This window comes from Mycetomoellerius zeteki, unplaced genomic scaffold (genome assembly GCF_001594055.1).
Source record: "Mycetomoellerius zeteki isolate Tzet28-1 unplaced genomic scaffold, Tzet1.0 scaffold96, whole genome shotgun sequence".
NCBI classification, from domain to species: Eukaryota; Metazoa; Arthropoda; class Insecta; order Hymenoptera; family Formicidae; genus Mycetomoellerius; species Mycetomoellerius zeteki.
In genome coordinates, this window is record NW_017257999.1 from 2,582,772 (window position 1) to 2,605,291 (window position 22,520).

General features: G+C 37.7%; 2 protein-coding genes across 2 annotated transcripts; both read left to right on the plus strand.

Moving 5' to 3' along the window:
* Window positions 1–1,843: 1,843 nt before the first annotated feature.
* LOC108730748 (protein C12orf4 homolog) lies at window positions 1,844–4,501 on the plus strand. Its single transcript, XM_018460645.1, has 9 exons — window positions 1,844–2,379; window positions 2,614–2,835; window positions 2,924–3,127; window positions 3,248–3,363; window positions 3,457–3,593; window positions 3,667–3,787; window positions 3,860–3,978; window positions 4,066–4,191; window positions 4,274–4,501. The coding sequence occupies exons 1-9, from the start codon at window positions 1,844–1,846 to the stop codon at window positions 4,385–4,387; spliced, it is 1,695 nt and encodes a 564-aa protein (XP_018316147.1). The 3' UTR covers window positions 4,388–4,501.
* Window positions 4,502–5,755: 1,254 nt separating this feature from the next.
* Window positions 5,756–8,544, plus strand: LOC108730746 (vasorin). Its single transcript, XM_018460644.1, has 4 exons — window positions 5,756–6,038; window positions 6,411–6,767; window positions 6,905–7,506; window positions 7,981–8,544. The coding sequence occupies exons 1-4, from the start codon at window positions 5,979–5,981 to the stop codon at window positions 8,273–8,275; spliced, it is 1,314 nt and encodes a 437-aa protein (XP_018316146.1). The 5' UTR covers window positions 5,756–5,978; the 3' UTR covers window positions 8,276–8,544.
* The last annotated feature ends 13,976 nt before the right edge of the window (window positions 8,545–22,520 follow it).

The window sequence follows — 22,520 nt, forward strand, 5'->3', positions numbered from 1 at the left end:
TATGGCGTCCAAATCAAACCTATGAGCATAAATGTAACAAAGAACTACTAGCTGCGTTCAGAAAGTATAATAATTTCGACCAAACTTCGATTAACTTAAAAAATTAACTTAACAAATAATACTTGCAATGTTACATCAATATAAACAAAATTAATAATTTTTATTGCTTCACATATCAAGAATAAAATTAGATTAAAGCAATGTAAGATAATAATTGGAATTCATAATCGGCTATGATTGGCGCACTACGACTCACCAATCAGATCTACTTTCCAAAAGCCGACCATATTGTATTTTCTGAACGCAAATTGTCTCGGAGAAAGGGGTGGGGTAGGAAAGAGGAAGGGGAGGGATAAGAAAGAGGAAGGGGGAAAGGATGTCAAAAATTGTTGATTGTCATTTGTCACCGATTGTCCGTAGATAGTGTTTTCAAATTACTGGAGAGACACGAGATAAACGGTATCCATTTTGAATTTATATAAAAATTTATATTTAAAAAATCGTCAAATCGCTTCATCTGTTCAAGAGTGCGAGAAAATCTCTGCGTATGCGAGTTATAGAGGTTATGTTTATTACAACAAGTTGACAGATTGTCACAATCGAAACAAACAATAGTCGAATAACACAGCAAAATCAGTAGAACAATGAATGTCAGTACATAAATTTATTCTCTATTAACATGGTATATATATTCTCCCTTCCTTATTTTTATGATATTGTAAAACATGAGAAAAATGTATATCAAATGATCAGATGGAATGAAATAGCCTTGCAAGAAGCAATGACAAATGTATAAAAATAATAGATATAAACAGAGAAAAACATTTAGCTTATCATCAAAAATATTGTAACAACATCTAAAAGTTTACATTTTTTTTATTGTTTCTGTAAACTTTAAATTAATTAAATTGATTTGATTTCTTTATTCTTTCTATTTTCTCAAAAATCTTTTTTTAATAGATAAATTATAGTGGAGTATCTTTTCGAAGGCACATTTGGAGAAATGATTATTGTAAAATATCTTATCAGTTTCTTTAATATTTTTATTTTCCTTATTATTTAATTTTCTTTATTATGTAAATTAATATATATATTTAAAGAAATAATTCTGATACGATTAGAGATTCTTTTATACCAATATTTAAATTAATCGTGGGTCTATTTGTCTCTTATTCTACAGTATAAACTGAATCACGAGCACAAGCTTGTTTATTGTATAGTATTTTGATGTTTATCGATAAAGTAGAAGCGATCGAATAACATAAAAATCAAGAAACATAAAAAATTATTTTATCATTTAATAATTGAACCATAATTGAAAACTTACAGCTGTAACAACAATGTATATGTTTAAATTAAAATTGAAATGAAAGTTGATCAAAAAAACTATCTTATTTCAAATAGCAAAAGTACTCGATGCTCACTTTCTACTGACATTTTACAGATGTTTTCACTATCATGTTTAAATATTTTATTTACATAATATTTGATTAGATTTATATGTTGCGTAGGCATTCAAATTTGTAGTTACTCAAAGTTGAAATTAAAATTAATTGGCTGCCGCTATCGTTAAAATAAATATAGACAATGAACATAAAAAAAACTGCTACTGAGAATTATCTTTGCCCTCTTAACCCGAATATTGTGAAAGACTTGACCTTGGCGGGATAAATGTACCACTCTTTTCAAGTCTTGTAATGTCTATACTGATAAGAAAGCTAATTATGTAGAATTTATTACTCTAATCGCGGTTATTAACCATATGATTGCTTCACTGTACTACTTATAATGTATCATTTTGCATATCTACTTCTCATAAATACAAATTCATTACAAAAATCACATGACAAACAAACAAATATTATTGAAGACGATGAATAAATCAGAAGAGGAATACATCGAGAAAACATTCGTCTACAAATTTCCAACATGTACTACAAATCAAGAATACACACTGGAAATTCCGTTAAAAATACCATATCATGGTTCCATAAAAGAATTAATGCATCGTATAATGTCATCGTTCAAACTACCATGTTACGTGGAATTGGATTTATTGAAATCTCTGCAATGTAATATCAAGGAATTTACACTGCAATTTCATGATGACAAAGCGGAGAAATTTATCGAAGCTGCCAAAGCAGGCAATCTGGATTTAGAAGAAATAATTAAGAACTGGGAGAAAATATACAAGCAAAAGACAGTAGAATATTCTGATCCCATTGGGACCACAGATGAAGAATTATTTGCTGCGGCATATCACAGATTAGTGCATTCTCCGTCTTTAGAACCAATTTTGCAAGAAGAACACAAATATGGACGAGATGTTACTGAAGTAATTCAAATGAGGGATACTGATTATGAACGTCTCACACAAAAGTTAGTAACAGTCTTACGACTTTTCTTTTCATTTCTCACAGTTTTTTATGTATGCACTTAATGTATGTTTAAAAATGCGAAACATAAAAAATACAAATATTTTATTCATAAATTTCATTTAGAAATCTAAGAATCTGTTTATTTGTTATTCATCAATTACCTTATTTTGGTTAAAAATAATAAGTAAGAGAAAAAGAAAACAGTGTTTCAAAAGAAGGATTGTATAAATTCCAGACAAACCGACGAAATGCGCGTCGCCGTCGAGGCTCTCGAAGCAGGATCTACTGAAAAGTCCATAAACGACATGGCTGGTCGTCATTTCGAGGAACAAAGCCTATTACAAGGTTTCTGGGGATCCAAAATCGACGCTTTGAGATTAGATCAACGGCGGCAGTATCGAAATTGGATTATGAGGCTACTCGAAGAGCAACAGACTAGTATGGTATCCACACCAATGTAGGTGTCTCTTTTGCATTTCGCTAATCAGTTTAAGAAAATTAAACAAATCTTATTGAAATAAAAAATGTACATTCTCATGCAATAGGGGTTCGCCCATGGTGCCGCTATCGCCGTTGCGTCCAGCTTTAGACAACTTTGTTCACAGTGAGGAGAAGCAAACGACAGATTATCCTTTATTAGAAGAAAGCTTTACTATACATTTGGGATCTCAAATGAAACAAATGCACAACATACGCATATTGACCGGAGATGTGCTTGATTTTTGCCGTACAAAAAATAGCGAATCCGGGTATGTCTAATAATTTTCCTGAAGCATAAAATATACTTGAACCAATTCCTTAATGTCTCATAATATTCTCTCTCAATCGATTATAATGGAAAATATAATAAAAACATATTATACATTTAGGATGGATCCAACGCCGCAAAGATTGCAAACAGCGTTAGGACTGTATTCAAACGATCTCTGCGGATTAGTTCTTCTAAGCGATAATCATTTAGGCAGTTATTCTGGAATAACAAAAGGTGCCTTCTAATAGACTACGTCAACGATTTCGAAATTATTTTATCACTGGTTTTTATGCACCTCTTGTAAACTTGAGTTCTGTACTATTGCAGAATTATGTTCCATATGTCAATTAACCACGGAATTCCATTTTCCGCCTATCGATGAGCAATTGGAAAAGATTCGGGAAGACGTGAAGGATGCCGTTGCCTGGAGGCAGGCGCATCACAGGGAAGGAAGCGATTCCCATGTAGGCGACAGTATTAAAAATTTAATTTATGGTTAACAACATCGGCATGCCAAACCGTGCGTGTTGTTTACAGGCGAAAAAATCCACGACGAGTAAGAGTCTGCAAACAGGCGACATTTTCATTACGAGACATTCCAATCTGGCGCAAGTTCACGTGGTGTTCCACATGGTGGTCAACGATTCTCTGAGATCCGGTAAATAACTAGCAGTTATAAATTTCCTATGTAACGAATTACGGAGTTAAGTGCACAATATTGATTTTATAGGCGATATCAACTCGAGACATCCCGCTATTCTGGGATTGCGAAACATTTTGAAGACAGCGTGTTGCAACGATGTGACGACGCTTACAATACCCGTGCTGCTTGTCCATGAAATGTCAGAGGTAATCTATCGCTTGGATAATTCAGACGGATAATTCTTAGATAATTAGGTAAAAAATATAAATAATCTACATCGAGTGCCGCTATAGGACATGACGGTCGCCTGGTGCACAAAACGGGCAGAGTTAGTTTTCAAGTGCGTCAAAGGTTTCATGATCGAAATGGCTTCTTGGGGTGGAGCCGAACTGAAGAATTTACAATTTCTCGTACCGAAAGTAAGTTCGGCGATAAGCACTGATATTAAAAGAGGAAAGAAAAAGATTGCACTCACGTCAATATCATTCTTATCGGTTGCAGGGAATGTCGGAGGAGGTATTCGGAACGTTAGCCACAATGTTGCCTAGCATATTTCGGGTATCGAATCCATTAGTTTTCAAAGCTACCAGCACTCCACAAACCCCGAAAAAGTAAACGATTCCTCGTGTCTTTGTTATCGTAGCATGCGTTCAAAACGCTGCTATATTTATTGTTATGTATTGCGCATATGTAGTTTCAATTATTATTCGCCGCAGGCGTGAAAAAAGATATGACTGTGAATAAATGACTTAATGAGTTTTTTTGTTTACATTATTTTCATACGACTGATTTCCTGGCGAGTTCAACTGATATTCGCATGTTTAAAAATTCAATGTTAAAAAAATTTTCTACCAAATATCTTAGGATTTATTTAATGTATGCTGCATCTCTCTTTTTTAATGTTATTAATAGAATTAATTTCCCAAAATTGCATTATATCAAGAATATCCTAATTAATTATAATCTCTAAAATATTATGAAGCTCCGAAAATAACTCGTACTTCTATGATGTAAAAGTTTAAACTTTAATCTCTATAATTATGAAATTCTAAAAATAATGCGTAGTTGCATAATAAAATTCTAATCTTTAAGATTAAAAAGCTTCGAAAATGAACATAATTTTATGCATAATCCACCGATAATTACAATGAGATGCATGAGCAACATTATCGCCGTTAGATGCGCGGCACGAAGAGCGAGGTTTATCGCTCTTAGCCCGTATTTTTATTCTCTGGAGCATAGCGGAGCAGATATGTTAACGTTTTTCGGGCGTGAATCTTGTCGCGAGGAGCAACATCAATCTATCGTTCTAACGATCCATAAATTTCATGTACACGGAGATATCGCTCAAACGTCGCTTATAATAATTGAAAAAATATGTGCGATTAATTGTGACGGAAAGACAATCGCTAATCGAGGCCTAGGATGAATTTACGGTGCGCACGACTCGTGTAATCACTGGTTTATCAGAAAGCGGTACGTTAGCCTCGGTGATTCTGAACTTCTGACCGGGGACGGATTAAATTAACACTGCGACTTTCGCGACGCCAACCGCTTCATTTTAGAAAAAAAATTTATTTGCGGGATTATAAACAATACGTGATCATTAGGCATTAGCAATGGATAAAAACACGGCGATAACCCGCAAACCTTCTGGTATCTTTGAAGATAATATCCGTGGAAGCCTAAAAACCGTTAATACGTGATTATGTTTGAACCTTGTTGATTTATAATCGTAAATAGCTAAATAGGGTAGTTACTTACAAATTAAATTATACGGTACTCGAAAAAATTTCATTATCAATCTATATACAAACGTAAAATGAGAACAACGATGCCTCCATCGACATTGTATTAATATGATATAATACAATTTCCAGATCAGATCGCGAGGAAGATTTCTGTTGAGATAAAGTGGAAAATCGTGATTTTCTGAAGTGAAACCAATTATATCAATAGGCGTGTGTATACCGCTGATCGAAGTGCGGAGTGCATTATAATGCAATGATTCTTCTACTCCCCTCTTAATTCGGCACTGCAATCTTCAGCAGAGTGTCGCGGACGAATTCGTTGTCATTCCATTGGATCGTAGTGCGGGAAGCATAGTTCACATTAGGTGGTCCTGGTGGTGTAGTCGGCCGATTGGGTGCAACGAAGATCGGATCGCTTAAAAAATCGATTAGTCAGATAACTATCACCTGACACGATGCGGCTCGGATCGCTCGCGTTTTTCGTCATCATCGTTTCGTTCGTCTCGGCGACAACGGTGGGTTGATTTTTAATTTCGCGGTGATTCCACTAATCAGATCGCTTGTGAATAAACATTTTACGATTTTCCAAGACACTCGATGACACTTCCGTCATTTGTGTCATGAATATCAGTTTCCGGTTGGATATCAGCTTATCGCTTTTTTAAATTTCATCGCTTTCTTGCGTAAACGCGTCTCTAAATTTACGCTCTAAAATTATGTTTCGAAAAATCTTTCTTTTTTACTTTCGATAAATACGTACAAAATGCTACTAAATTAACGAGAAATAAATTAACGAGCTCCAATATTGTCCAATCACACACGTGTTCGTAATAATCCGAAGTCGTTTTATGTGAATAAATAAGATTAAAAAGGGGATTGCGTTGCAGATAGACCTCTCATTTCGAAAAATGACGAAGGAAGATTTCTTTGTAAGAATACAGACCAAGATCAATTTGCAAGAAGTGACGGATCTCAATCTAAGGGGAAACGAATTTGACAGTTTTCTGGATTGCTCTACTAATCTGGAGGCACTAAAAACACTGGACTTATCTCGGAATCATCTTCAGCGATTCTTCTTCTTATGCAAGGAAGAATACAATTTGCAATTGTTAAACGTGAGCCACAATAAACTGGAATATATCGATGATAATGCTCTCAATGACCGAATACCGAAACTTAAGATATTAGATCTTTCTTTCAACAAGCTCACTGTCGTCAACGAGACCATGCTACAACATCTAACGGTAATGTTATAGAATTTTTCTAATCCTCTCCTAAACACATTTGAAATTTTCTTACGAAGATTATCCGTGAAATTGATTTTTTATCACTTTTTGCGCATCCGTATGTCACACAACTGGAAAAGAATTTTTTTTTTCAGATTCTCGAATATTTGTCTTTGTCCAATAATCCTATAGAGGATGGAATTCACGAAAGCGCTTTTTGGAATTTAAGAGCATTAAAACATCTAGACCTGAGTAACATATCCGCGCCATACTTTTCATCAGATTTCTTCAAGACCTTGACGAACTTATCAGTTTTGGACCTATCCTGGAACCCGATCAGCGCGATACCTTTATTACCGATAAATTTGCAAGAGCTGGATTTATCTGGCACGCAAATGATAAGTTTTGAGAACTTATATCTACCGCAGCTACGAGAATTGCGGCTAAATCACATGTCGAACTTGACATCGCTAGCGCTGAATGATCTCGAGAACCTGACCAGTCTGGAGATGTTATCATTGATCGGTTCCAAACGGCTGGTCCTGCTTAGTCTTTGGTCGCAGATCGGTATCGTGCTACCACGATTGCAGCGACTTTCTATAAAAGACTGCGACCTCAAGACCTTGGGTGTCGAGCTGCGCTCTTTAATGCAACGGACGCCCGTTGTTGAATTGGAAAACAATCCTTGGGAATGCGACTGCAATTTGGAATGGATTAGTCTGTTGAATTCGACCAGGAATCTCAGTCGAGACATTAGGTAAGATATCGACGAATACGTTACTCTCAGTTGGTAAGAGTTGCCAATATTAAGTGAAAGCAAAACAAATTAAAATGTTTTTTTAATAATCGCTTTCTTGAATTTATTCTGATTATTTATATTATTCTTTTAATAAATATCATAAATATCTCTTTTACATCTCGATAAAAATGTGTTATAAAATGATATAACGACAGTACTCTCGTATCACGCACTGTTCATCAAGCTTCAATTTTATTTCTTCAGATGTCTCGAGAATTTCCGTGAGAAGAAATCTTTTCCTATTATTACAGATCACATTTTGTTAATAATAAGTTCAATCTTCATAATATATTATTAAGTTCCTTATCTCAGCGTAATATAAAAAAGATGTAAATATTGAAATTACAGTGCATTTTTAACGATATTTTACTATTGAAAGATACCCGCGAATACAAGGATATAATCAATCACTTTGTTAAACTTGTACGACAGATGCCACGCACCAGATCGACATCGTGCCAAACTCCTGGTTGAAATCCCGAACTATGAGCTGCAATGCGAATACAATACGTCCGTCATCTATCCGATCCTGTGGACAGGTCTCTCGATATTGATCGTTGCCATGATCGTAGCTACGGTCTTGGTTCTCCTCAGACGGCCAATAAGCCAATGGAGCTTCAAGGGAAGGAACGGGGATACCGTCACGTACAAAAACGTCGTAGAGTCGAACAATGATCTGGTCCGAATACTGGCGGTGTCCGAGACGCACGAACGCAACGAAGAATGAAGCCAAATTGAAAGTGGAAAGAGAAAGAACAACACAGACGAGTGGACGGAAAAATCGTCCGCTAACAGCGGACGTTTCAGCAAGTCTTTTTTCAAAAAGCTTTATTGTAATGATTACCTTGTAATAACGTAAAATATCGTAATTGCGATGACCACTCATGGAAGTCGTCCTAAAAAGATTATCTTATTGTTTTTTTCTTCATACAGGTGGAATATGTTGGTTCACAGCATGTAAATAGAACAAATGTTGATTTAAGACATTTTAAGTAAACAATGTAGAAATCAGGTTTCTTTGAAACATTAAAAATTATTTTTTTTTGTAACGATCAGATTAAAATTTCCGAAAATTACACGCAAAAAGGATGATTTTGAAGTATCCAAAATTCAGCTAGATACAAATCTGAAAATGATTTTGTTGGATCGTTAAAATAATTATGTAGGAATCTCAAGCATGCTCGGCAATGCTACAAAAAGTTTTGACGTTCTAATAGTTCGAGCGTCCTACATTATTATTTTAACGATCTAACAAAATTATTTTCAGATCTGTTCATTCTGTATCTAATTAAATTTTTAGATATTTCAGCAAGATCGTCCTTTCCGTGCAATAATCAGTCTAAAACGGATTCCTATACCGATAGATGACGAAACTATATTACCTGTATCCAAACATATCAAAATGAATTACGATCGAATGATTTCTCATGCCTCGTGAACTCGAATGATTAAATTCAATGATCATATTCGAATTCTCGAACAGCATTCCCAGTGTCCGATAATAAAACTGAAACCTCTGTGGTCGAATAAAACATTTGTCTCATTTTTTTCTACCGGTAAGAATTGGCGTTTTGAAAACCCCTTTACCTTTGTTCCACACGGCGCGTCCGTTGCCGTAACACAAAAGAAAAGCGGATACAAAGAACGCAATGGCTCATTTGCCCTGAATGACGGTAAGATCCTCTCTTCCGCGTAACGACGCGGCAACGCGTGGCGGTACGCACGAATTATCGTGCGTGGCATCTTGAGAACGCGCACGCAACTAATTGAAATGCTACGAGATTCCGCCAGAACGGGTTCTATTCTCGGTAACCTTCCGATTGACGGACAAAAAGAGCCTTTTTCACAATTGAAGTCATCCTTGAATGTTTCGTTTCGACGTACCGTCTTCGAAAAATAATAAAAGATATTTCTCGAGTATCGTTCGCTTCAGAGAACAGATTATTAATGATCGAGTTTAAAACTTTTTAAGTCTGCCGCGAAACGTAAAAAAGGAATTACCTTTTATAACCGATGACTATATATTGTACCATATGCCTATATATTGTATGAATACATGTATCTAATATTCTTGTGAATGCAGTCGTTCAAACTTCAAAGTTATGACGACATTTGTGCTAATCATAAATTGGCCTCAAATTTTATATAAGTCAATATAAAATTACTATTAGAAATTTTTCACCAATCAAAAATTTGCCCCAAGTTATATTCAATTGTCGTTATGCGCAATGCTACACCTAGGTCCGTATTCATCAGTCGTAGATCGATCCTCATTTTAGGCGAGCTAGATTTGAACCAAAGTTTGAACCAATCAAATTTATTAAATCGTAGTTTGAGAAGCGTTTTTCAAATGGAAGACTAATTCAAATCTAACTCAAGTCGGATCTTAGATTGAATCAAAATTATGAAGACGACCCCTAATATTTTTACATCATGTTGTACAGTACATCAAAAAGAAATATTTTTAATTACGATCGTGATCTACATTAATGTTTATTTCAATATAATGATCCATTCTTGTGTCACAATGAGGACGATCGCACTCGCAATTCCATCAAACCTTTCGTATGCATTCGCCGATATATCGGTCGTTGATGAAACGTTAAAGTGTAGGGCGTTACGCGTTCCGTTCCAAGAAGGGGCGCAATATTGGCGTGTTATGCGATGAGCCAGCAAATGGTGCTATGAAGATCGTCAGTTTACGTGACGTGCACCATGATCGCGTGCGATGTAGCGATCAGCCTTTGTATCGAAGTATGATCTTCCTATGGGAGAACCTATTAGGTTACGCCCGAGCAGAAAGAGAGAGCCCCCCACGGGTGAGGATGTCGTATTACCGGGGGAGTCACAATATGCAAAGAGAGGAGCGCAAGAAATCACTAAAGAGATGCGCCTTCCGTTGATCGGAAGCCTGCGATTACTACTCTCCATGTTGAATTTACACGCCTATAGGTATACAGTTCTCTTTTTATTAATTCCTCAACACGCCTTTTTCCGTAAACAAACAATACGTAGATATCTACCTGTTCCTTATCATTACTTTTTATTACTGTTAATTTACTTATAATTAGCATTGAGTTTATACTTTTTTATTGAACAAGAATTGTCCTTTCTTTATTGTAAAAGAATTTACAAAACTACTTGATAAGAAGTTTAATTACTTTTTATAATGTAAAATATAATTTTGGACTGTATCAAAATTTCCGTATACGTAAGAGTTTTATTTTAAAAAATTTTGTTTTACACTACTATTTACGTAATAGCTCAGTTTATCTGAAAAATCGCATTTATCTCGAACCTAATTCAGTTTCTAACGAGAAAAACATATATTGCTGCTCTCCGAACGCGGTATATCTTTTTTAAACATCGAAACACATCAATTCGAACTGGCGAGAACTTCGCACCATTTTCCAGCCGGAGTGCGAGTAAAACGATTAAATATTGCGGAATATTTTTTCCGCCATGTCGGAAAGCGGGCATGGACCACGGAGAACGGGAGGTAGGTTTCGATGGTAGGAGGAAGATGAGGAATAAAAAAAACGAGAGGTTCTACCCTCCTCGCACAACGGTGTCGAATGTCCGTAATTCGAGATTCCGTGCGAGCCAATTTGGCGAGAGCCGGTGGAAAAATAATACACCGCCTATATACCAGCACACGAGACGGATCGCGAGAGCGTGCGGAGGCGAATTTTAACGGTCAATGCGAAACACGTGGGCAGGCCATGTTGGGCAATATCGTGTTCCGGACCCGTGAAGAAGATCCTATCCTCGGGTCTTAAGACGCCCGGATAACCGTACGATGGCGTTTTGTTGGAAAAACAGCGTGGGCGATATTGCTCGTACCCGATGACGGTCTTGAGATACTTGCTCCCGAGTATTTAGCTAAACGAGACGATATATATCGACACCTTGGGACAACCAATATCCCTCCGCGTTTGAGAATCAAACGGATTGTATAAGCATTTTATCGAGTAGATCCATCTCTAATAGACTGTATCAAATTAAATTTTCGTGTTGCTAAATTGTAATGGATATCGAGATATGATTACTAATGAAATATTTTATTATTTAGATACATGGAAAAACTACACTATTTAAAAATTTAGTTAGATAGATCTAGAAATAATTTTATTAGACCATCAAAATAATTATTTAAGACGCTCAAAGCTGATTATTAGAATATTAAAACTTTTTGCAGTAGTTCATTATGCTTGACGTACATCATTATTTTGAGGGTCTAATAACATACAAAATTATTTTCAAATCTGTATATCTAACTAAATTTTTAGATGCTTCAGCAAAATTATTCTTTCCGTGTATACATAAAATATAATATTTCATGTCATTTCAGAAAACTTGAGCATACTTCTAACTTGATCATCATTTATTAAAGCGCACCATGCCATACTTATATCCGATATAAGTGTTGTGCACGCGCGATGTTTTTTTTAATACTTTTTAAATACATAAAGTTTTTCTGATACAACGAGAAAATTTCCCGAGACATGCACTTCGTTAATCAAGCGCGGCTGACTTGGCGCTCGGCGAAACATATTTTTGTAACAGCCCTCTACATTACGATTCGTTAAGCCAGCGTCTGCATTAACTAAGCTAATCCCTTAATTACGTTCCTCTTATTTCTCCTCGCTTCTTCTCTCCCGCCCTTCCGGCGGCGACTCTCACGCTTCCTACATCATCCTTCACTCGGTAATTAAAGAATTTGATAAAGTCTCGCGGTGTGTATATGCGGAAAAAATCACGCTGCGAGCGTACACTCGTAAACAGGTAACTTTCGCACACGTTATATAGCATGATATATAACAATAATTCATTTCAAGTCACCGCATAAATATCGCGCTTAATATCACCGATTCAATTAACGTAATCAACGAATAATTATCGATCACAAGAAAAAGCTTTATTTCGTACGTTCAATAATAGGATATTATACGATGCAGTAGACACGCGAGATAATTTTGATTACATCAAATTTAACAAGGAAGTTTCAATTTACTAGCGAACCGCATCTTGCAACAGCAAATTGTCGTCAAACAATTAACAATCCTCTTCAGCAACTCATCGACGATACCACACGGATATGTAACAAGATCTTCTGTATCAATATAACGGACATCTGTCTTCGTTAAACCACGTATTGCACTTACAAGCCCACGTCCAAATTTTGTGCGTCGCGTCGACCGAAAACGGCCGCCGCATGCCGTGGAGCGCTCGCCGATTTTCGCTGGCAGGGTTTTATCTGATTAAACCGACGTAGAAACATGGGGTTATACGTGTAAGCTCTCCGGGCCCGTCTATGGGGAGAGGCCGAACAAATGAATAATGAAAATAAAACCCTGGTGATGCTATCGGTAAGCACCACGGGATTACGTACGCATCAGCGCGCCCGCGATGAACTTATATTATGGAACCCCCGTATATACGAGCTGTACATCACACGCGCGTTAGTGCACGCGTGTTAGTGCGTGAGTGCGTGTATACGTACCGCCAAAGAAAAGCAGGCGGCTTTTCGCACGTAAGAGTTCGGCAAGTTTCTCGCAGGATGAGGATTTAAATGGCAAATTAGGAGTACTCTTCCCGTTACACATTTACATATAACGTAGTAATTTGTTATTAAAAGGGAAATTTAGTATTTTATAAATATATTTATAAATATATATATATATATATGAAGCACGAAAAATTTTATTCATGCATTGCGAAAGATTTTTCCTTGATTAAATAAGTGAGTCTAAACTTTAATCTATGAGAATGTGATACTGATAATAATCCATTTTATTTACTTTTTATCTTATTACATTAACAAAGTAAAGACGTGATATACAGTGGGAAATAAGGTAAGATATAACAATGATCCAGTCTCGTGGAGCACTCGTTTATTCGCAACTGTGGTGTGTGTAGATATTTTCGAATGGTCGTCTTTTAAATGAAAGAAAGGTTGTGCTGTGGGGTGTAAGTGTCACGGCCGTAATAGTTGCCAAATGTGTCGGAACACATTGATGCCAAGGTGTGAACTTACGAGCGTAGCCAATAGCCGATCGTGGTTACAAAGGAAAAGCCCCCACAAACCAAGCCGCTTACGATCAATACCTCGATCTTTCGATCTCGTCCCGTTCGGCTTAAGAGATCTATTCGCCACAGCACAATAGAGAATGGACAAAATACGCTTTTTGAATATAAAAATACTGACCGCCTGTACTTTTCTAACTTCTGAACCGGGCTGAAGATCTAAAACTGACTGTATAATTCATGATTATCCAAGACGCGTCGGATAAATAAATACACAGTAAAAGTATTTTGTATTTGTGTTAAAACCGGTCCACTCAAATCCTTATTAAAATTTTATATTGAATTGATATTTCTTAGTATCAAAATAACATAATTTATGATATAGGAATAAATGACATAAAAATAATATATTTTGAAACGTAAATTCTAAAACAAAGAAGAGAATATTAATTTACAATATCATAAATTTTAATTTTATTTAAAAGATATGCTTCCATTATAGCTTGCTTACAAATTGTGTTACTATTTTTGTGTAATTTTTTTTACATAATGTTAGTGTTATTTTCTAACATAATCATCTTATGTTAAATTAACACAAAAATTTGAATGTAAAAAGTTGAACTGTATTATTTGTAAATTCTTGATTCCATTTTTGTCTCGAAACTACGGAGATCTCATGTAAACGAAAATTAAATTGCTTCTAAGAGAAAAAAATTGTTTAACTTATTTACTGTTCAAAAGCTAACATGTGCCTTGAGAATAGTTACAAAAATAGCAGTGTTGTCCTAAACCTCAGAAATAAAATAATATGCTATGACTGACATGCTGTCATAAATAAAAGAAAGGTGAAGGACTAATCACTAATCCTGGAATTCGACGTTAGTCACGTTCGCTTTTCTTTCCATTCTACAAAAGATCTAACCTACTATTCTCTCTCATAATTACTTTCAAATGTTAGGTACAGGAAAAAGTCTATAAGGGATGCCCTTCCAATCTTACAATTTATTATCCTTCTGTTTAGATTCTTGGTCTAGAAGCAACACACAGAGATCTGTCCTCGCACAGTTTTGCACCAACCGCACAATTTTACATATGTTAAAGATCGTTTGGTGAAATCGAGAGGTATACTGATAGCTTTTCAAGCTCTGGAATAAAGAAAATAGGATTCATATTTCATGATACATTTTTTTTTCTTTTTTCCCTAAATATAATGAATTATCGTTAAAAATTTCAAAAAACAGATCGATTATAGACACATCATTTAAAATACGTTTTATTTTTTTAATAAAGTCTTAAGAAAAACTTCATCAAAAATTTGAATAAATGAAGAAATAAATTTTATAAACTACATAAATCGATCGATAAATCATAATAGCGTGAAGAAAAGTTCAAATGAAAAGAAAAAGTTTATGCGCTATATAATTATGTGAAACAGATGCCGGCGAAAACCATCTCACGAGTCGGAATCCGGGCAGCGCGGCGGTTCGCGCGCAAATTTTCGTAAGATCAATCCTCCCCGTTAACGAGAGTGAAAAAAGGACAGTGCTCGAAAGTGACAACGAGGCGTTTTAAAAGGCCACCCATTCGTCGGGCTAAGATGTAACATAACAAACAGCCCGGAGGAAACGTATTTGCCCGGGGCGATATCGAGTTCCCGGGCACTTCCTGCGCTTCTTCATCATCGTTTTCTTCTTCGTGGCGCCGTTGCAGTCGGCGGTTTGACGTCCCACAGATTGACGAGCGCCACCCCCGAAGAACCGCGTCCCGCAGATAGCGCACGAAAATACATCGCGCGCGACAATAGACTTCATTCATGGCAAACGTGGGGGAGTTGGTAGTCCCACTATTCATATGTCACAAGTGTCAAATTAAAAATATTTATCGTACAGCGTAATCGCGTACAAAATGTGCAGATGACGCTTCATTTTACGTGGCGATTAATGCACTTCCAAAAATTATAATATCCAAATTTATACGGATTCAATCTACTACCGTGAGAGAAGAGAGAAACTAAATATCCATCGTAAAATACAAACGATATATCTGCGATACGTCCTGCCGCGCATTGTAACTCCGAATTCGTATTTATGCACGATTCTCCTCCCACGATCACCAATCCGATTTGCCACTATATTTTTTCTGTAACAAACTGGAAAGAATTCTCGCTGTGGGTAAATTCATTATACTAAAATCGTCGATACATCTCATACCCATTTATCCGTGATTACGTATCTTATGCACGAACGGGTCGGTTGCCAGCTGCAAATTCCCCATGGACCTCACAAAATCGCCAACGGTTCGTGGAATTATCGCCGCATTACGATGCATTCTTCCTACACATTTCGGACGAAATTCAACATTACATACATATGTCGCGACCGGTGCATCGTTTTGCTGCGGCATTTTGGTCGGCCGGCTTTGCGCGCGAGCACAAAATTATGGCGGAGGCGTTGGCTGTTAAAAGCGCGATATAAATTCGGAATAGCGCGTACGCACGACCCCGGAAACGCACGAGAAGGGCGGAGGGGTTGCGAGAGGGCGGCGCGTTTATGATTGCGATAATGCCAAACACAATATCGCGGGAAATTTTATCGGCCGGCCGAGCGACGGCACGCGTGGCAAACCGTGCGAAAAATAATAATGAGATGTCGACGGAGAATAAGGGAGGACTGCAGAGCGGATGGCAGAAAATCGGGTAGGAGAGTGAAGAGATGGCCGAGTGAAGGAGGGAGGTAAAGCGACAGGCACCAGAGATCGAGAGTGTCACGGAAGACGGAAAGGACGGGAAGGACAGGTAAAAAACGAGAGAAAAATGATGTGTCAAAAAAAGCAAAGTGCGAAATGCATACAAAAGAGACAGAGGAAGAATATCAAGGGCGAAGAAATGGAAGGAGAAGACAAAGGAGAAAAAGAGGTAGAGGAAGAGCAGTGGAAAATGTGCGAAACGTTTAATCGACGTGTAGCAGGCTTTCCCGAGAAATATCCAGCTGAAAGGGAAGCATTGGAAAAGCCTGTCGGCGCGAATCTCTTCTATTTTGAATATAAAGTGGGCGATGAGATTTTTCCCGCCGCGGTAAAAATGTGCGTGGTAGACGAACGTACGAGACGAGCCTTGGTGCGCGCGGTGGGGAAAAATTTTTTAATAAATTCGCTTTGCGCGAACTATATTTTCTCTGTCAGCTCGTTTAACGTTTTGACGAGCACACGCGACGAAAGATTTTTCCACGGCGGATCGACGCGCAATCGAATTGTTTAAAGGCGCGATGAAAGTTGACGGTGTAATCTCTGTGGCGCTTTCGTCTCGGTAAATCAATTGAAATTAATCCTAGAGAGAGCTCTCGATGAAAAGCTCGCGCAAAAAACAGTTTCGACATCGATGGAATTAGTCTTAATTTTTAATCGCTTGATTTTTCGCATGCACGATAATGCCGAAAATTATTCTCTTCTTCTTTCTACTAAATTATACGACACGTACGTATTACTATAATCGTAAGGCAAACATTAGTGAAACAAAATCCAACGCATACAAAACGACCACGCAGTCAGCAATATTTTAGCTGCACTCTCAATATTCACCTGATGACGTCTATAAAGTGCTCCGAAATCACTACCAACCGCAACGAGGCGCGATATTATCTCAGAGGGGTGAAGATGCGGGCATAGCCTCTGACTAAGGATATAGCAGAATTAGTGGGACCCTCGTTAACGACCTCATTAACTCACGGTTACGTCCATAGGAAGAGAAGGAGGAGGAGGAGAATCGGTCGAGTTATAGAAGCCGGGTCTGGCCCAGAAAAGTAAAACAAACAAATGGCCATGGCGCCACCGCGCAGATGAGTCCCGTCATTCAGCGGGTTCGCCGCCGCCTCCCCCAATCTTTTTCAGTCAGGTTTTTCTACACCCCTTCTTCCCCCGGAAACCCTACAATCTTCCTCTTCCTCATCCTCCTTTCGGAACCTTAAATTTCATCCTCGGGACTGCACACCGAGTGGATCCTCTGTAAACACACACCCCGAGGAGGGACTTCCCCGCTGGCGCCGGTCGCTGTGTGACAGGCGATCTGCGGCTTTCCGAAAATTGATTTTTCGACTGGTGAACTTTGGTAGAATGCCGGATCTAAGATAACTTCCCGCAGAACGTCAGCCGGATCTGTTCCAAGAGAACATTACCGTACCGTTAGCAGATCGTTACCGATAAGAGGCAACTTGTGCGGAGGACTGTCGAGAAAATAATAGGACAACTGTTACGTAGTGTGATGTCTGGGGCCTCTCGAGGAGGCAGCGAGGCGCAACATGAATATGTTGCATGTAACTTCTTAATCTCTAACTAGACATGTGATTCTGTCTTTAGCTTTCTACATCTCGACGATAATAATTCATAAAAATAAGACTATAAAAAACAAATTGCACAATTCACGAAATTAGCTAAGAAGGTTTTGATCTAATTCGATCGTACGCCTTCGTATTTATAAAGTTACAATGTGTATAGTTAAATTAGATAGCTAGCGTGGTATTATAATCTAAACGCGCGTGTAAAAATTTCTAATACAATAATCAATAACTAGAATGACACATGCAGAAATGTATCATGGGGTAGTTACAAGCGTGTACAGTTCCATGTCGTGAAAGAAAACCTGTCGATTCGAATAAAGTAAAAAACGAAAAGAAAAAAAAGAAAGAAAATAACACGGCGAAGCATAAAGAGCCGGCTCGGTCTCGCCCAACTGCGAACACAACTGCGATCACCACGAGCCCGTACAATGCGTGATACGTCGCAACGAGGTGCGGGACAAGGAACTCCCCATTAGACGCACGTTAAATAATAAAGCCGCCATATTAGGCGCGGGCAACCCGTAGTCCGCACCGAGCAGAGGAGGATTATCCCACAACGATACGTCTCGTTCCTTCCCCCTTCTGCCAGTTCTGCTAGCAACGTTCCCGTTGCAACGGGCCTCGGACGTATGTTGAGCTCCATACTCGGATGGCACGAACGAGAGGTTTGTACGCGCGCACATATTACACAATAGCAGCAAGCTTACATTCGATAAAATCGACCTGCTTCCACCGCCGATTTGCACTCTCGATGCTGGAGCTTGGTGATTTTTACGAAATAAGCTGTTTACCCGCGAAGACCGATAAATAATTCCACCGCGATCTGCGTGTTCGTTCATGATCACAATATCGACGGTCAATTGATAAATCGATCGGCACGTATGTACACAATTCTTCGACGACAATTCTTCGGGACGTCACGAAGGAATTGACGTATATCAACGATTGTGCATCGAGTGGAGAAAATGATATACTTAAATCGGTGACACGCAAAACTAGGTTATATAGTATAATAAATCTAGGCAAATGCTGAAAGAAACCCACTGCTCCAAATGGAATGATAAAGAAGAGACAGTGGAACATTTATTTTTTAGAGTAAACTACATAAAGATCGTAGATTTCAAATGCTAGTAAGAGAAAACAATAAAGTCAGAAAAATTTCATAGAATTTATGAGGAGCCTTTTTAAAAGTAGAAGAAATATATGTATAAACTTACGGAATAAAAGCTTCCATCTCTTCGGAAAGCAACGGTACATCCGAGAGAGAGTAATCTAGAAACAAAAAATATATATTAATAAAATCAAATAAAAGATTGTAATGGATAATAATTTAGAATAAAACGATATAGTTATAACTAAATGAAGGTATTAAAATAAGTACGACAAATGAATTAAATAAATATATAAAAGTATATACAAATGCAATGAGAGTTCGAGCTTCAATAGCAGCTGAGAAATAATAAAAATAAAAAAAAACAAAAATATTTAAATAGCGTAGTATTGAAAATAGCGTAATAGTTGTAACGTGCATCAGGCTAGAGCAATACGCAGGCATTAGTTCATCTTACAGATAAGATGAACGCATACACATGAATCCATTATGTTTATACCATTATTATTTTAAAAGATTCGACGAATGACCCCGTGCTTGCCACGGGGTATTTATAAGGTATTTATGCAACTTCCTTCATCCTGTTTATCCTTAAAGCGCACGTGTACGTCGAGGAGCAATTATATGCTTCTTTTTAATTTTTTGATAACCCGACGTGCAATTACCGTACGACTCGCGCGTGCTACGTAAAGTCGCAGTCGCGGTGTGAATTGGTTGCGTTATTTAGAGACATTCATCGCTTTCAGACGGCAAAACCGCGCTTCTAATCCGCCGGGAAAGTCAAGAATGCGCAGTTGCATTCCGACGTCGTATGCAGTCGATGCGACGTAATCGGCTGGATGACAGCGACGATAACGTATAGCAACGATAGCGCGAAGCCATGTAAAACGCGTGTTCACGTACACAGACGTGCCACGAGCGCAGGAACAAGGGTTCGCGACCGCCTCTCCTCGGTTTCCCGGCGGCGATTAATCTACCGGCGTGTAACGATTCCCTCTTGACAGTTCTCATCGCGGAAAGTAATAGCCGCCGCCAGATGAGGAATTCAATGGAAGCACAACCTCGTCTGGTCTCGCCACAATACCCACCCACAGTACCGTCTCTCTTCTTTTCTCTCTCTCTCTCTCTCTCACACACACATACACACAATCTCTCGCTCTTTTTATCTTTCTCTCTCGCATCCCGTAAAGCCGACAAATGTTTCCGCTTAGAGCCATGGCGAACCCCGTGCGCCATGTGAAAATCGGTGCTACGATGCTACGGCGAAGAGGAAAAACGAGTACGATGGAGGAAGGCAGAATGAACGAAAGAACACGGCGAGAAAGTAAAATGGCTGCCATGCGACGGAATCATTTGTTCTGGGGAGAAGACCTTTGCGGGTCGGCAAACAAACGACCCCCACACGCGATAGATCGATCCGCGTAATCGAGGGTGGGATGGATGATGGAACGGTGTAATACCCGCGGCCTACCTGTCGTTATCGCGACATTTATCTGTGAGCTATTCCGCGTCCGATATTCTATTATATCCCGTGCGAGACCGTAATCCATTATCGGCGAGTCCGTATCCTGTAGGCATGTGTACGCTTACGACCTTCGGTATCTGTCCATTGCGCGTTTATTAATCGCACCGGGCGCGAACACCGAGAGATCGTTAAAGACTCAATGGTGTGACACCATTAAAGCGCCGGAGTTGTCCGTCGTTACTGCTGCCGTTGCTGTTGCTGCATCTCGGTCACTTTCACGATCACATTTATACATTATGCATGGTCTCATGGACCTTGACATCTGACAATTGCGCAAACTTTTATATAGATTCTATCTTCAGCACAACTAATACTAATACTAAAGTTTAATTATTATACATATATATCCTTAAAAACAATATTGTAAAACGCAACACTTTTGTCTACGACGCTGCACTTTTGTCTAAGATAAAAGTGCACAAGAGACTGTGAAAGATGAATGGAAAGAATTTCAAGCGTCAATTGTCTGTACAACAATGTGCAGACAGAAACCATCAGTGGCGGATAATAGCTACCAACAATGTTCCATTTTACCTCACCGATATAATCATTCGTCTATAAGAATCTACTAACATACCCTGTGGTTATAAATATATCTATTTATAATATTCCTTAGAAATTTTTACTGATTTATTTTCAATTCTTTTTTTTCATTTACACGGGAGACACTTTCATGCTTCCCGAAATTTGAACTATAGTAGGTAACTAGGAAGAAATAAAGCAACATATAGAATCTAACGTCGCTAATAAATAGGATATTCTTTCAGAATGAATTTTGAAATAAACAAAAGTTGCGAATTTTATAACTGCTCACTGTACACATATTTACTGTAGTGATTTATGCGACTTTTAAACGACTTGGAATCTTCAAAATATTTCATATTTATAATTTTTATAGTATTATATCGCAAGAAAAAACATGTATATATATATATATGTGTATATCTCAGAAAAATACTAATTTAAATTATTTATATATTATCAAACAACATAGTATCGTCCCTGGATTAAGTTCAATAATTTTAGTTCAGGTTTGTTCGAAACGTCATACCTGATCCTTCGTAGCGTTACAATTTTCGACACTTCGAATATTGTTGATAAATCTCTACTGAAACGCGACACCATACTGATGACTCGCGATATAGATCCACCAATATGTAGTTATGACCATGCAAATAAACTCTCTAAATATGGAATAAGTGTAACATGCGAGTTTTTTTAAAAAAAAAAGCCGCGTGGTTGACACACGTAATAAAATATTTTCAATCACACCTATGTTTGCAATAGACGCATGCTGAAGTAGAAAAAATGATGTTTTATCTATTCAGAACATTCAAAATATTAATTTACGAAAGACAATAAACTTTTTAGTGAAATACAAAACAAAATAGAACAAAAATAAATATATATATATATATAACAGAAAAAGAATAAAATATAAATACGTATCAACAATAGGCATAAACATCTGTGGTCTCAATAAAATTTCAGATAAAATAGATAATAGGAGAATGTTACTATAAGTATTAAAACATTAATTCTTTTTAAAATACAACACTACAGGAACAACATACGTCGAATGTAGACGGATGAATGACAAATCGTGACGGGAGAAAATACGAGAACACATCCCATGAACTACGAGAGCATAATCACGGATAAATGGTGTCTTTCGAAAAACTCGAGATAATCCCGCTCGTCCCGTAATCCGATTTAACCCTGACCAATCGCAGTCGTTGTCGGTTGCCGGTCGTGTAACGGAACGGTCGTTGAGGTAACATAAACGAGAGCAATCGGAAGGAATCATCCTCCATGTTGAAACCACGTTTACTTTTTCATTATTACGAATCGATCAAGAGATTTAACAATCGCGCTCGTTGCTTGTGGATACATTAAGCCCTGAAGTGATTATTATTCGCACCGAAATGTGTCATCAAGAGATATTATATGTTACTCGATGCTTTTAATTTGAATAACA